Source organism: Cetorhinus maximus, unplaced genomic scaffold, assembly GCF_964194155.1.
Source record: "Cetorhinus maximus unplaced genomic scaffold, sCetMax3.hap1.1 HAP1_SCAFFOLD_2402, whole genome shotgun sequence".
In the NCBI taxonomy this organism is placed as follows: Eukaryota; Metazoa; Chordata; class Chondrichthyes; order Lamniformes; family Cetorhinidae; genus Cetorhinus; species Cetorhinus maximus.
Genome location: NW_027598341.1, coordinates 1,209 through 14,314, shown reverse-complemented (window position 1 = coordinate 14,314; position 13,106 = coordinate 1,209). Strand labels below are relative to the sequence as shown.

Here is a 13,106-nt window from a genome sequence, read left to right as displayed (position 1 = left end):
GTTACTTGACATAATACTGTATATATTACATAGTAACACACTGTGTGTCATTTGGCGTAACACTCCTGTATATATTATATAGTAACACTTTGTTGCTGTGTGTAACACCCCTGTATATATTATATAATAACACACTGTGTGTTACTGTGTGTAACACCCCTGTATATTATATAATAACACACTGTGTGTGTTACTGTGTGTAACATCCCTGTATATATTATATAATAACACACTGTGTGTTACTGTGTGTAACACACCTGTATATTATATAATAACACACTGTGTGTGTTACTGTGTGTAACACCCCTGTATATATTATATAATAACACACTGTGTGTGTTACTGTGTGTAACACCCCTGTATATATTATATAATAACACACTGTGTGTTACTGTGTGTAACACCCCTGTATATTATATAATAACACACTGTGTGTTACTGTGTGTAACGCCCCTGTATATATTATATAATAACACAGTGTGTGTTACTGTGTGTAACACCCCTGTATATATTATATAATAACAGTGTGTTACTGTGTGTAACACCCCTGTATATTATATAACACACTGTGTGTTACTGTGTGTAACACCCCTGTATATTATATAATAGCACACTGCGTGTGTTACTGTGTGTAACACTGCTGTTTATATTATATAATAACACTGTGTGTTACTTGACATAATACTGTATATATTACATAGTAACACACTGTGTGTCATTTGGCGTAACACTCCTGTATATATTATATTAGTAACACTTTGTTGCTGTGTGTAACACCCCTGTATATATTATATAATAACACACTGTGTATCACTGTGTGTAACACCCCTGTATATATTATATAATAACACACTGTGTGTTACTGTGTGTAACACCCCTGTATATATTATATAATAACACTGTGTGTGTTACTGTGTGTAACATTCCTGTACATATGATATAATAACACTGTTACTGTGTGTAACACCCCTGTATATTATATAACAGCACACTGCGTGTGGTACTGTGTGTAACACCCCTGTATATATTATATAACAGCACACTGCGTGTGTTACTGTGTGTAACACCCTGTATATATTATATAATAACACTGCGTGTGTTACTGTGTGTAACACTCCTGTACATATGATATAATAACACTGTTACTGTGTGTAACACCCCTGTATATTATATAACAGCACACTGCGTGTGTTACTGTGTGTAACACCCCTGTATATATTGTATAATAACACACTGCGTGTGTTACTGTGTGTAACACTCCTGTATATATTATATAATAACACTGTGTGTGTTACTGTGTGTAACACTCCTGTACATATGATATAATAACACTGTTACTGTGTGTAACACTCCTGTATATTATATAACAGCACACTGCGTGTATTACTGTGTGTAACACCCCTGTATATATTATATAATAACACACTGTGTGTGTGTTACTGTGTGTAACACTGCTGTATATATTATATAACACACTGTGTGTGTGTTACTGTGTGTAACACCCCTGTATATATTATATAATAACACACTGTGTGTGTGTGTTACTGTGTGTAACACCCCTGTATATATTATATAATAACACACTGTGTGTGTGTTACTGCGTGTAACACTGCTGTATATATTATATAATAACACACTGTGTGTGTGTTACTGTGTGTAACACCCCTGTATATATTATATAATAACACACTGTGTGTGTTACTGTGTGTAACACCCCTGTATATATTATATAATAACACACTGTGTGTGTTACTGTGTGTAACACCCCTGTATATATTATATAGTAACACACTGTGTGGTACTGCGTATAATGCTGCTGTCTGTATTTATACGTGGCAATAACAAGCTGAGTGTTATAATAACTCTGCCGTATATATTACAACTATAATTGATTCATTTAATGTCGATGTTTGTGTCTGGTTTAGAATCTCAGTTAATGGCCTTTGCTTGTATATATTACAAATACTTTGCTGACTCATTCACTGCCTGCGATGAAAAATGAGCTTCTTTTTCAGTTGGCCCCCATTGTCACTTGACTCTAATCTCTTGATTGTTCTTGGGAAAATCAGTGTCCCTGGCACAACACAGCAGTTAGAGAAACAGTCCATAAGCTGTAACTTAGTAAAATGCTTTCCGAAGTCCGTCTGTTTAATTGATGCTGCCCGGGTCAATTTTCCTCTGATTAGCCCTTTACAAGGCTCCACAGTCCATGCACAGCAGCCCTTCTGTGTATCAAAACAAATCCCCTCGTTTGTACTGGTGCTGACATTCTCTTAACCGCAGAATCCTTGAACAAAGGAAACAATTTTTCCCAGTTGTCCTTATCAAAACCTCACAGCCTCCATCAGATCACCGCTTAACTTCCTGCCTTTTAACGTGAAGCCTCTCCCCACTTCCCCGCCCCCGCCACTCCCTCCGGTTGGTTGTCCTAAGCCTCCTGTCACTGTGATTCGTCTTAATCAACCTGCCCTGCCCCTCTTTCCATGGCTTTTTAATACCCTCCCCTGTGGGGGGGATGGTAGCTTGGTGCTAGCGTAATCTGGTGGAATTTTAAATTGTTCCCCCATGATGGTTGGAAATTTCCTGCGAGGCTGATGAGTCCAAAATGGAAAGCTTTGATAGCATGTCTCTTTCTTTCAGCAACACTTAAATTCAGTTCATCGAAATGTCTCTGGTCTCCAGAAATCAATTGTGGGAGAAAAATAAATCCCCATCTGGTTCACTAATGCCCCCTTTTAGGGGAGGGAAATCTGCCGTCCTTACCCGGTCTGGCCCTACACGTGACTCCAGACCCCACAGCCATGTGGTCGACTCTTAAATGCGCCCTCTGAGATGGCCCAGCAAGCAGCTTGGCTCAAGAGGCAACTAGGGACGGGCAGCAAGTGCCGGCCTAGCCAAGCGCCGCCCACACCCCCCTTGAAAGAATAAAGAAAACTGGGGTGCCCAGAACCGGCCTCGAGGTTGTGTCTGAGGTTTCTTAGCTGTTGTTTTCTTCCCCCTCCAGTTGTGACTGCGTTTCGGAGGGCTTTATGGTCGGTGTAGTGCTTTGAGGTCGTGGACCTTTACAGACGCAAGCCTTGTTTTTTCTTTTACCCATTTTATACAACCGAGAATGCTACGAGCTACCCTTTTTAACCAGCTGACCACTCTTAAAACTCTGTAATTCAGCATGCAGCTCGCTTTCTTTACAGGCTTTTTTTAAAGAAAAAGGTTTCCATTTAGCTTCCTTCCTGAAGTGTGTCCCCTTGCACTTTTCCATGTTGCACTTCACTTTGATGTCCTCCGCTGAACTCCTGGTTAGTTTACGACCCTCTGGTTTTTTTTTTTAAATATATTTTGGGCTACCTGTAGATTCCAGCCCTGGGTGCCCAGGTGTCAGCCCAGGTGGCTCGGTGGGTAGTGCAGTCGCTTCTGAAGTCAGCGGGTTGTGGGTTCGAGTCCTCGGAGCCCACAGACCGAGGTCCCGCCTGCCCGCTCAGGTGTGCGTTGAAGATCTCTGTTTCGGAGAGAAACGGCAAGGAGGGGGTGGGGGGGTTCTCCTTGGCACACTGGGAATTTTTTACCCCCACAAATAAAAACAGAAAATGCTGGAAATATTCAGCAGGCCTGGCGCTGTCCGTGGAGAGAGAGAGAGAAAGAGAGAGCGTGTTAACGTTTCGGGTCAAGAATTCTCTTCAGAACGCAGCCTCAGTCGTGAAGAACGGCCCTGAAACATTAACTCTGTTTCTCGCTCCCTCTCCACAGATGCTGCCTGACCTGCTGAGTATTTCCAGCATTTCCTGGGTTTTTTTTTAATTTCGGATTTTCAGCATCTGCGGTGCTGTGCTTTTGCTTGAATTGTTGTCGCGTTCCAGGCTGTGGGAGCTTGCTGTGCGCAAATTGAGGACAACCTGAGGCTGTGAAAAGTGCTCATAGAGAATGCAAGTCCCCATCAAAACCTGGTTAAGAGCTGTGGTTCCACCACTGACCCCTGGTGGACACCACTGTTTATTCCCGTCTCCAAAAATCTGCACTAACACAGCCTCTGCTTTCTGACCTTCTCCTTGCCGCAACACCCCCCTTTAACAGCATGTGCACCTAAATGCTACCAATAAACCTCCCTTGTGGCACTTTATCCAATGCCTTTTGTCCAATGTCCATATGCCCAGCATCCACTGCAATTCCCTTATCAGCACCTCTGTTGCTTCCTAAAGGACTCTTGGTAGTCCTGAATTACTAATTCGCCATACCCCCAGACTGTCGCACCTTCACAATTATACGTATCCCAATCCCAGTCAAGTTGCGCCTTTGGATGCCAGTTGCCTGGGAAATAGAGGGAGGCCATTCGGTCCCTTGAACCTGTTCCACCCTTCAGTTTTGATCACGGCTGACCTGTACCTTAACTCCCATTTGCCCGCCTTGGTACCGTGACCCTTGACCCCCTGACCCAACAAAAATCTGTCCATCTCGGGGTTTAACGTCTTCAATTGACCTTCAGCTTTTTGTAGGGAGAGAGTTGCAGATTTCCACTCCCACTGTGTGTGAAGAAATGCTTCCTGACATCGCCCCTGAACTCTCATTTTACGTTTCTGACCTCGCCTTATTCTGGACTCTTTTTTCCCCTCCCCACCGGAAGAAATAGTTTCTCTTTATCAACCCGATTGAATCCTTTAATCATCTTAAACCCCCTCGATTAGATCACCCCTTAATCCTCTACGCTCGAGAATGTTAGAAGCCTTTTCAACATGTCCTTATAATATAATCCTTTTAGCTCTGGTATCATTCTGATGACGGGTTCATTCCCCCCCCCTCTCTCTCTCTCTCTCTCTCTTTTCAGGCCTGTCCCTCCAGCAACGTGGACCCGCGGAAGGCACAGTGCGCAGGATTCAACCATCTGCAGTTCATGGGCCGTTACTATGAGTGGGAGCCTTTCACTGAAGGTCAGTGGATCAGTGGGACGGGCGGTGACTTTAACAGTTACGCTCGGGCCCAAGAGGAGAGCGCTATGACGGAGGGCATGGGAGGAATCGCGGATGTGGGCGGGAAGCGACTGGACAAGGGGAGGGAGGACGGAGCCAAGATAGGAAGAAATGAGAGGCGTGACGTAGAGCATCAGGGGAATCGCGAACGTTTCTCTCCTTGGCCCCCCCACCTATCGCTGGCCTTCTCTCCAGCTCCACCTGCTCCACCCGCCCCCACTTCAACAGTATAAATTTTCCTACTCTTCAGTAACTCTGGAGAAGAGTCATACGGACTCGAAACGTCAGCTCTGTTTCTCTCTCCGCAGGTGCTGCTGAGTTTTTTCCGGCATTTTCTGGGCTCCTTTCTGACCCTCATTGGAGTTTAGAACAACGAGGGGCGACCTGACCGAAACGTGTCAGGCTCTGAGAGGGCTTGACAGGGTAGATGCTGAGAGGTTGCTTCCCCTTGTGGGGAAACCCGATAATGGGGGAACTGGCTTCCAAACGTTTAAGACGGAGATGAGGAGGAATTTTTTTTCTCTCCGAAGGCCGTGAGTCTGTGGAACTCTCTTCCCCGGGGAAGCTGGGTCACTGAATATATTCAGGACTGAGTTAGACGGACTTTTGATCGACCGGGGAGTCAAGGGTTATGAGTCACAATCGGATCAGCCACCACCTTAATTGACTGGCGACGCAGGCTCGATGGGCCGAATGGCCTCCTCCTCCTAGGTTCCCACGAACTTCAGCTGCCCCATATCCTAACTCGCACCAAGTCCCGTACAACCATCACACCCTCCCCGGTCTGACAGTGCCTTCATTTCAGAATTCTCATCCCTGCTTTCAAATCCCCCACGTGTCCTCCCCTCTCCCCCCCGACCCACCCCGCCCACTACCCTCTCTCTCTATCATCATCTCCGTCCCCACAGCCCTCTGAGATCAGCCAGCTCTCACACAGCGATGTGTTAACCCATTTTAGTGCTGGTGGCTGGAAGATGGAAGTTGACCCAGGTTAGAGGAAGTGATGCCACTGTTCTTTGAAACACTTACCCGCAGGATATCTTCCGCTCGCCTAAGCGGGGCAGACTGGACCTCGAATTCATGTCGCAACCGAAATATGACACCATCAACAGTGCGGCACTCCCTCAGTACTGACCCTGCGACAGTGCGGCACTCCCTCAGTACTGACCCTCCGACAGTGCGGCACTCCCTCAGTACTGACCCTCCGACAGTGCGGCGCTCCCTCAGTACTGACCCTGCGACAGTGCAGCGCTCCCTCAGTACTGACCCTCCGACAGTGTGGCACACCCTCAGTACTGACCCTCCGACAGTGCGGCACACCCTCAGTACTGACCCTCCGACAGTGCGGCACACCCTCAGTACTGACCCTCCGACAGTGCGGCACACCCTCAGTACTGACCCTCCGACAGTGCGGCACACCCTCAGTACTGACCCTCCGACAGTGCGGCGCTCCCTCAGTACTGACCCTCTGACAGTACAATGCACCCTCAGTACTGACCCTCTGACAGTGCGGCGCTCACCCTCTGACAGCACGGCACTCCCTCAGTACTGACCCTCCGACAGTACAATGCACCCTCAGTACTGACCCTCTTGACAATATGACATTCCCTCAGTCCCCCTCTGGGAGTGTGATGCTGGATTAGGTGCTTGAGAGTCTGGAATGGGTGGCGGGGGGAGCGCGGACTTGAGCTCATGACCTTTGGACTCCGAGGTCCATTGCTACCCACTGAGGCGTGAGTGAGCGGGTGTGCAGCAGACCTGAAAGGCTTGCCCTAGATCCCGTCTAATCTGTATGTGTGTGTGCGTGTGTGAAAACAAACAAACAGTCATGGATCAGGAAGGAGTTCTAATCCCTTTATTAATGAGTCACAGCCTTTCTGAGTTCAACATGCCGAGGCTTGGGATTGTGCCTGGCCCCCTGAGCTCTGTTTCAGACAGTCTCCCTGACCAGCACTCAATGGCAGGCATGGCGTCGACCAACAGATGTGAACAAAGTGCCCTCTGTAGCCAGGTATCCTCGGGGCTTATCTAAGAGAGGGGTCCAAGAAACCACAGAGCGGCAGCAGTGCCGGGGAGGGTTTGGGGGCACTCGAGCAGACACACCCCTTCAGCAGCGATCTGCATTCTCCCCACCCCAGACTGTGTTGAGAATGGCTCAGGTCCAGGTTGCAGTGGGCTGTAAAGGCTCATTGCGGACTGTGCATCGGGAAGACCTGTCCACTTAGCCCCGCTGCCCAGATCTTTGTGCATTTTGTTCCCCTTCAAATATATTTAGCCCAGTTCCCTCTTGAAAGCTGCTCTTGAACCTGCTTCCACCGCCCGACCAGGCAGCGGGCTCGGTCTGGGTCCGAACCGCTCAGTGTCCAAGCAAAGGTTTTTCTCCTGCCGTCTCCAGTTCTTCTGCCGATTGGCTTCAAGCTGTGCCACTTTGCTCTTGACCGTTCAGGTGGATTCGGCCTCTCCTTGTTTATCCAGCCTAAATCCTTCAGGGTGTTAACAGCCTCGATCAAATATCATCCCAGCCTTCCCTGTGTTACAGAGAAGCAGGAGATGAGGAAGCTTATCAAAATAGTTCAGGCGATCCAATGCCAGCCTTACACTGGATTATTTATTTGTTAATCTGGCCATTTTAATGAATGTCGTTTCATATCTCCCCTGTACTCTGGCTCACCTCAGTCTGTACTCCCTGCTGAGGCTCACCCCAGGATCTCTCAACACCCCTCCCTATCTCTGTAACCTCCTCCAGCCCCTACACCCCTCCCTATCCCTGTAACCTCCTCCAGCCCCTACACCCCTCCCTATCTCTGTAACCTCCTCCAGCCCCTACACCCCTCCCTATCTCTGTAACCCCCTCCAGCACCTACACCCCTCCCTATCTCTGTAACCTCCTCCAGCCCCTACACCCCTCCCTATCTCTGTAACCTCCTCCAGCACCTACACCCCTCCCTATCTCTGTAACCTCCTCCAGCCCCTACACCCCTTCCTATCTCTGTAACCTCCTCCAGCCCCTACACCCCTCCCTATCTCTGTAACCTCCTCCAGCCCCTACACCCCTCCCTATCTCTGTAACCCCCTCCAGCACCTACACACCTTCCTATCTCTGTAACCTCCTCCAGCCCCTACACCCCTCCCTATATCTGTTACCTCCTCCAGCCCCTACACCCCTCCCTATCTCTGTAACCTCCTCCATTGCCCAAACCCTCCAATATCTCTGCACTCCTCTAATTCCGGTCACTTGAGCATCCCCCGATTCCCATCGCTCCACCCGTACCCCAGTGAGAGTCAGCACCTTCAGGAGAGGAGGGGACCCTGTACCCCAGTGAGAGTCAGCACCTTCAGGAGAGGAGGGGGACCCTGTACCCCAGTGAGAGTCAGCACCTTCAGGAGAGGAGGGGGACCTGTACCCCAGTGAGAGTCAGCAGCTTCAGGAGAGGAGGGGGACCCCGTACCCCAGTGAGAGTCAGCACCTTCAGGAGAGGAGGGGGACCCTGTACCCCAGTGAGAGTCAGCACCTTCAGGAGAGGAGGGGGACCTGTACCCCAGTGAGAGTCAGCACCTTCAGGAGAGGAGGGGGACCTGTACCCCAGTGAGAGTCAGCACCTTCAGGAGAGGAGGGGGACCCGTACCCCAGTGAGAGTCAGCACCTTCAGGCGATGAAAAGCACAGAAGGTTTTAATCCAGCCATATCCTTTTAAACGAATAAAGTGTTCTTTGACTGGGCTGTGGATATTAACCTTTCTAACAGACACAGTGACCTTCTGTGTAACCAGCATCCAGGGCTGTGTTTTGATTCAGACAGAGCAAGGCTGATTGTTCACTAAAGTTTCACTCTGAATGCCTGACAGTCCAGTTACATTTGGTAGCCGTCCCACCGTTTATTTAACAGTAATCAGACCCCAGCAAAACATTCCTTCTCACGCAGATGGCTGTGTGGGCTTTGCAGCTTGCAAAGTTCACCCATTCACACAGAGCCACGGGGTCGAGGAGGAGGAGGGTAACTAACATCCTCCACGTGGAGTGACGGAGCTAGGCGGGGTGGTGGAGGGGGGGTGTAATTAACACCCCTCTGCCTTTCCGGGAGCAGAGAGACAGGGAGAGCAGCACTTGACACATCACCTGCCTGCACACGGGCTAAAAGCCGGTTACCAGGGGCTGAGTTCTGACTAAGCTGACTGTCGCCCTGGGAAATTTACTGTGCCGAGTTAACGAGTTTAAATCAGGCTCCCGAGGCCCCTTTGCCCATTGACTTTTATTGGCTGCACATCGGCACGAGGGAGATGTTTGAGGATTCGTGTCTCAGACGGCGTCTCCTGTCTTCGCCGGCTCTTGGCTGCAACATCCACCCCACCCCCCCCCCACAAAATGGGACCCTGCAGACAAGAGGCAGGTCCTGCCCGCCAATTCTCCTCACAGATCTCTGCCCGTTTTAAGCACTGTTTACCAGCTGGAGTTTCCACTGCCAGTTCAGTGAATGAGATCAACAGGGTTGATCGAATGTGGCTTTGCAGCATCAGCAGAATTAGCACTAACCATGTCCGTGTGTAATGGGCCTTAAGGGTGATACCCCCCCTGGGTAATGGGTGTTCTGGGTGATACCCCCCTGGGTAATGGACGTTCTGGGTGATACCCCCCTGGGTAATGGGTGTTCTGGGTGATACCCCCCTGGGTAATGGGTGTTCTGGGTGATACCCCCCTGGGTAATGGACGTTCTGGGTGATACCCCCCTGGGTAATGGACGTTCTGGGTGATACCCCCCTGGGTAATGGACGTTCTGGGTGATACCCCCCTGGGTAATGGGTGTTCTGGGTGATACCGCCCTGGGTAATGGACGTTCTGAGTGATACCCCCCTGGGTAATGGGCGTTCTGGGTGATACCCCACTGGGTAATGGGTGTTCTGGGTGATACCCCCCACTGGGTAATGGGCGTTCTGGGTGATACCCCCCTGGGTAATGGACGTTCTGGGTGATACCCCCCTGGGTAATGGACGTTCTGGGTGATACCCCCCTGGGTAATGGGCGTTCTGGGTGATACCCCCCTGGGTAATGGGCGTTCTGGGTGATATCCCCCCTGGGTAATGGGTGTTCTGGGTGATACCCCCCTGGGTAATAGGTGCTCTGGGTGATACCCCCCTGGGTAATGGGTGTTCACTGCTGGTGGGGCTCGTGTTGTACAAACACTCATTGCCGTATTGTGAAGCCTGTCCAGGAATGTGATTATTTTTCCTCCTCTCCCTGTCAGCGTTTAAGTGCTTTGGAGGCTTCGTTCCAAGTCTTCAGGCACTCCTGAGTTTTTGGAGCGATCACAATGCTGCTACAGTGGGCCGTCCCATAGGAATGCCCCCCTCACATTTTTTCTGGAAGAGGTTGAGTTGGAGAGAAGAGAGCGATGCCAAGAGTGGATTGGACCCAGACCCAACGCTGGCAGGCAGAGAGCTGGCTGGCTCTGTGTTTGCCCCTTGGGGCATTTGGGAGGAGGAGGGGAGGCAGCAACGTTCAGCCATTGACCATCCCCCCCGTTCCTTCAGTTGTCCGCTATCCCCCTCTTTCCGATGGGCAGCACTGGCGTGTGGGGAGGGGGTTGGAGAGCGGTGGGGGCATCATCCTCGTGTGTGGGGGAAGAGAGAGCGAGTGTGGGGGAAGAGAGAGCGAGTGTGGGGGAAGAGAGAGTGAGTGTGGGGGAAGAGAGAGCGAGTGTGGGGGGGAAGAGAGAGCGAGTGTGCGGGGGAAGAGAGAGCGAGTGTGCGGGGGAAGAGAGAGCGAGTGTGGGGGGGAAGAGAGAGCGAGTGTGGGGGGGAAGAGAGAGCGAGTGTGGGGGGGAAGAGAGAGCGAGTGTGGGGGAAGAGAGAGCGAGTGTGCGGGGGAAGAGAGAGCGAGTGTGCGGGGGAAGAGAGAGCGAGTGTGCGGGGGAAGAGAGAGCGAGTGTGCGGGGGAAGAGAGAGCGAGTGTGCGGGGGAAGAGAGAGCGAGTGTGCGGGGGAAGAGAGAGCGAGTGTGCGGGGGAAGAGAGAGCGAGTGTGCGGGGGAAGAGAGAGCGAGTGTGCGGGGGAAGAGAGAGCGAGTGTGCGGGGGAAGAGAGAGCGAGTGTGCGGGGGAAGAGAGAGCGAGTGTGCGGGGGAAGAGAGAGCGAGTGTGCGGGGGAAGAGAGAGCGAGTGTGCGGGGGAAGAGAGAGCGAGTGTGCGGGGGAAGAGAGAGCGAGTGTGCGGGGGAAGAGAGAGCGAGTGTGCGGGGGAAGAGAGAGCGAGTGTGCGGGGGAAGAGAGAGCGAGTGTGCGGGGGAAGAGAGAGCGAGTGTGCGCGGGGAAGAGAGAGCGAGTGTGCGCGGGGAAGAGAGAGCGAGTGTGCGCGGGGGAAGAGAGAGCGAGTGTGCGCGGGGGAAGAGAGAGCGAGTGTGCGCGGGGGAAGAGAGAGCGAGTGTGCGCGGGGGAAGAGAGAGCGAGTGTGCGCGGGGGAAGAGAGAGCGAGTGTGCGCGGGGGAAGAGAGAGCGAGTGTGCGCGGGGGAAGAGAGAGCGAGTGTGCGCGGGGGAAGAGAGAGCGAGTGTGCGCGGGGGAAGAGAGAGCGAGTGTGCGCGGGGGAAGAGAGAGCGAGTGTGCGCGGGGGAAGAGAGAGCGAGTGTGCGCGGGGGAAGAGAGAGCGAGTGTGCGCGGGGGAAGAGAGAGCGAGTGTGCGCGGGGGAAGAGAGAGCGAGTGTGCGCGGGGGAAGAGAGAGCGAGTGTGCGCGGGGGAAGAGAGAGCGAGTGTGCGCGGGGGAAGAGAGAGCGAGTGTGCGCGGGGGAAGAGAGAGCGAGTGTGCGCGGGGGAAGAGAGAGCGAGTGTGCGCGGGGGAAGAGAGAGCGAGTGTGCGCGGGGGAAGAGAGAGCGAGTGTGCGCGGGGGAAGAGAGAGCGAGTGTGCGCGGGGGAAGAGAGAGCGAGTGTGCGCGGGGGAAGAGAGAGCGAGTGTGCGCGGGGGAAGAGAGAGCGAGTGTGCGCGGGGGAAGAGAGAGCGAGTGTGCGCGGGGGAAGAGAGAGCGAGTGTGCGCGGGGGAAGAGAGAGCGAGTGTGCGCGGGGGAAGAGAGAGCGAGTGTGCGCGGGGGAAGAGAGAGCGAGTGTGCGCGGGGGAAGAGAGAGCGAGTGTGCGCGGGGGAAGAGAGAGCGAGTGTGCGCGGGGGAAGAGAGAGCGAGTGTGCGCGGGGGAAGAGAGAGCGAGTGTGCGCGGGGGAAGAGAGAGCGAGTGTGCGCGGGGGAAGAGAGAGCGAGTGTGCGCGGGGGAAGAGAGAGCGAGTGTGCGCGGGGGAAGAGAGAGCGAGTGTGCGCGGGGGAAGAGAGAGCGAGTGTGCGCGGGGGAAGAGAGAGCGAGTGTGCGCGGGGGAAGAGAGAGCGAGTGTGCGCGGGGGAAGAGAGAGCGAGTGTGCGCGGGGGAAGAGAGAGCGAGTGTGCGCGGGGGAAGAGAGAGCGAGTGTGCGCGGGGGAAGAGAGAGCGAGTGTGCGCGGGGGAAGAGAGAGCGAGTGTGCGCGGGGGAAGAGAGAGCGAGTGTGCGCGGGGGAAGAGAGAGCGAGTGTGCGCGGGGGAAGAGAGAGCGAGTGTGCGCGGGGGAAGAGAGAGCGAGTGTGCGCGGGGGAAGAGAGAGCGAGTGTGCGCGGGGGAAGAGAGAGCGAGTGTGCGCGGGGGAAGAGAGAGCGAGTGTGCGCGGGGGAAGAGAGAGCGAGTGTGCGCGGGGGAAGAGAGAGCGAGTGTGCGCGGGGGAAGAGAGAGCGAGTGTGCGCGGGGGAAGAGAGAGCGAGTGTGCGCGGGGGAAGAGAGAGCGAGTGTGCGCGGGGGAAGAGAGAGCGAGTGTGCGCGGGGGAAGAGAGAGCGAGTGTGCGCGGGGGAAGAGAGAGCGAGTGTGCGCGGGGGAAGAGAGAGCGAGTGTGCGCGGGGGAAGAGAGAGCGTGTGCGCGGGGGAAGAGAGCGAGTGAGCGCGGGGGAAGAGAGCGAGTGAGCGCGGGGGAAGAGAGAGAGTGAGCGCGGAGGAAGAGAGAGAGTGAGCGCGGAGGAAGAAAGAGAGAGAGAGAGAGAGTGCGGGGGAAAAGAGAGTGTGGGGGGAGAGAGAGAAAACGGGGGAAAAGAGAGGAGGGGAGAGAGGAAGCGGGGGAGAGAGAGGAGGGGGCAGAGAGTGGGGGAAAGAGTGA

The 13,106-nt window shown here is 53.0% G+C and overlaps 1 protein-coding gene across 1 annotated transcript in view; it reads left to right on the top strand.

Moving 5' to 3' along the window:
- Nucleotides 1-5,083, top strand: part of LOC144677326 (uncharacterized) — a gene marked incomplete at its 3' end in the record, with an annotated part of 36,437 nt that extends 31,354 nt beyond the window's left edge. Inside the window, exon 5 of the mRNA XM_078537463.1 lies at nt 4,817-5,083. Coding sequence (XP_078393589.1) covers nt 4,817-5,083 — 267 coding nt within the window. The remainder of the gene's footprint in view (nt 1-4,816) is intronic.
- Between the last annotated feature and the right edge of the window lie 8,023 nt (nt 5,084-13,106).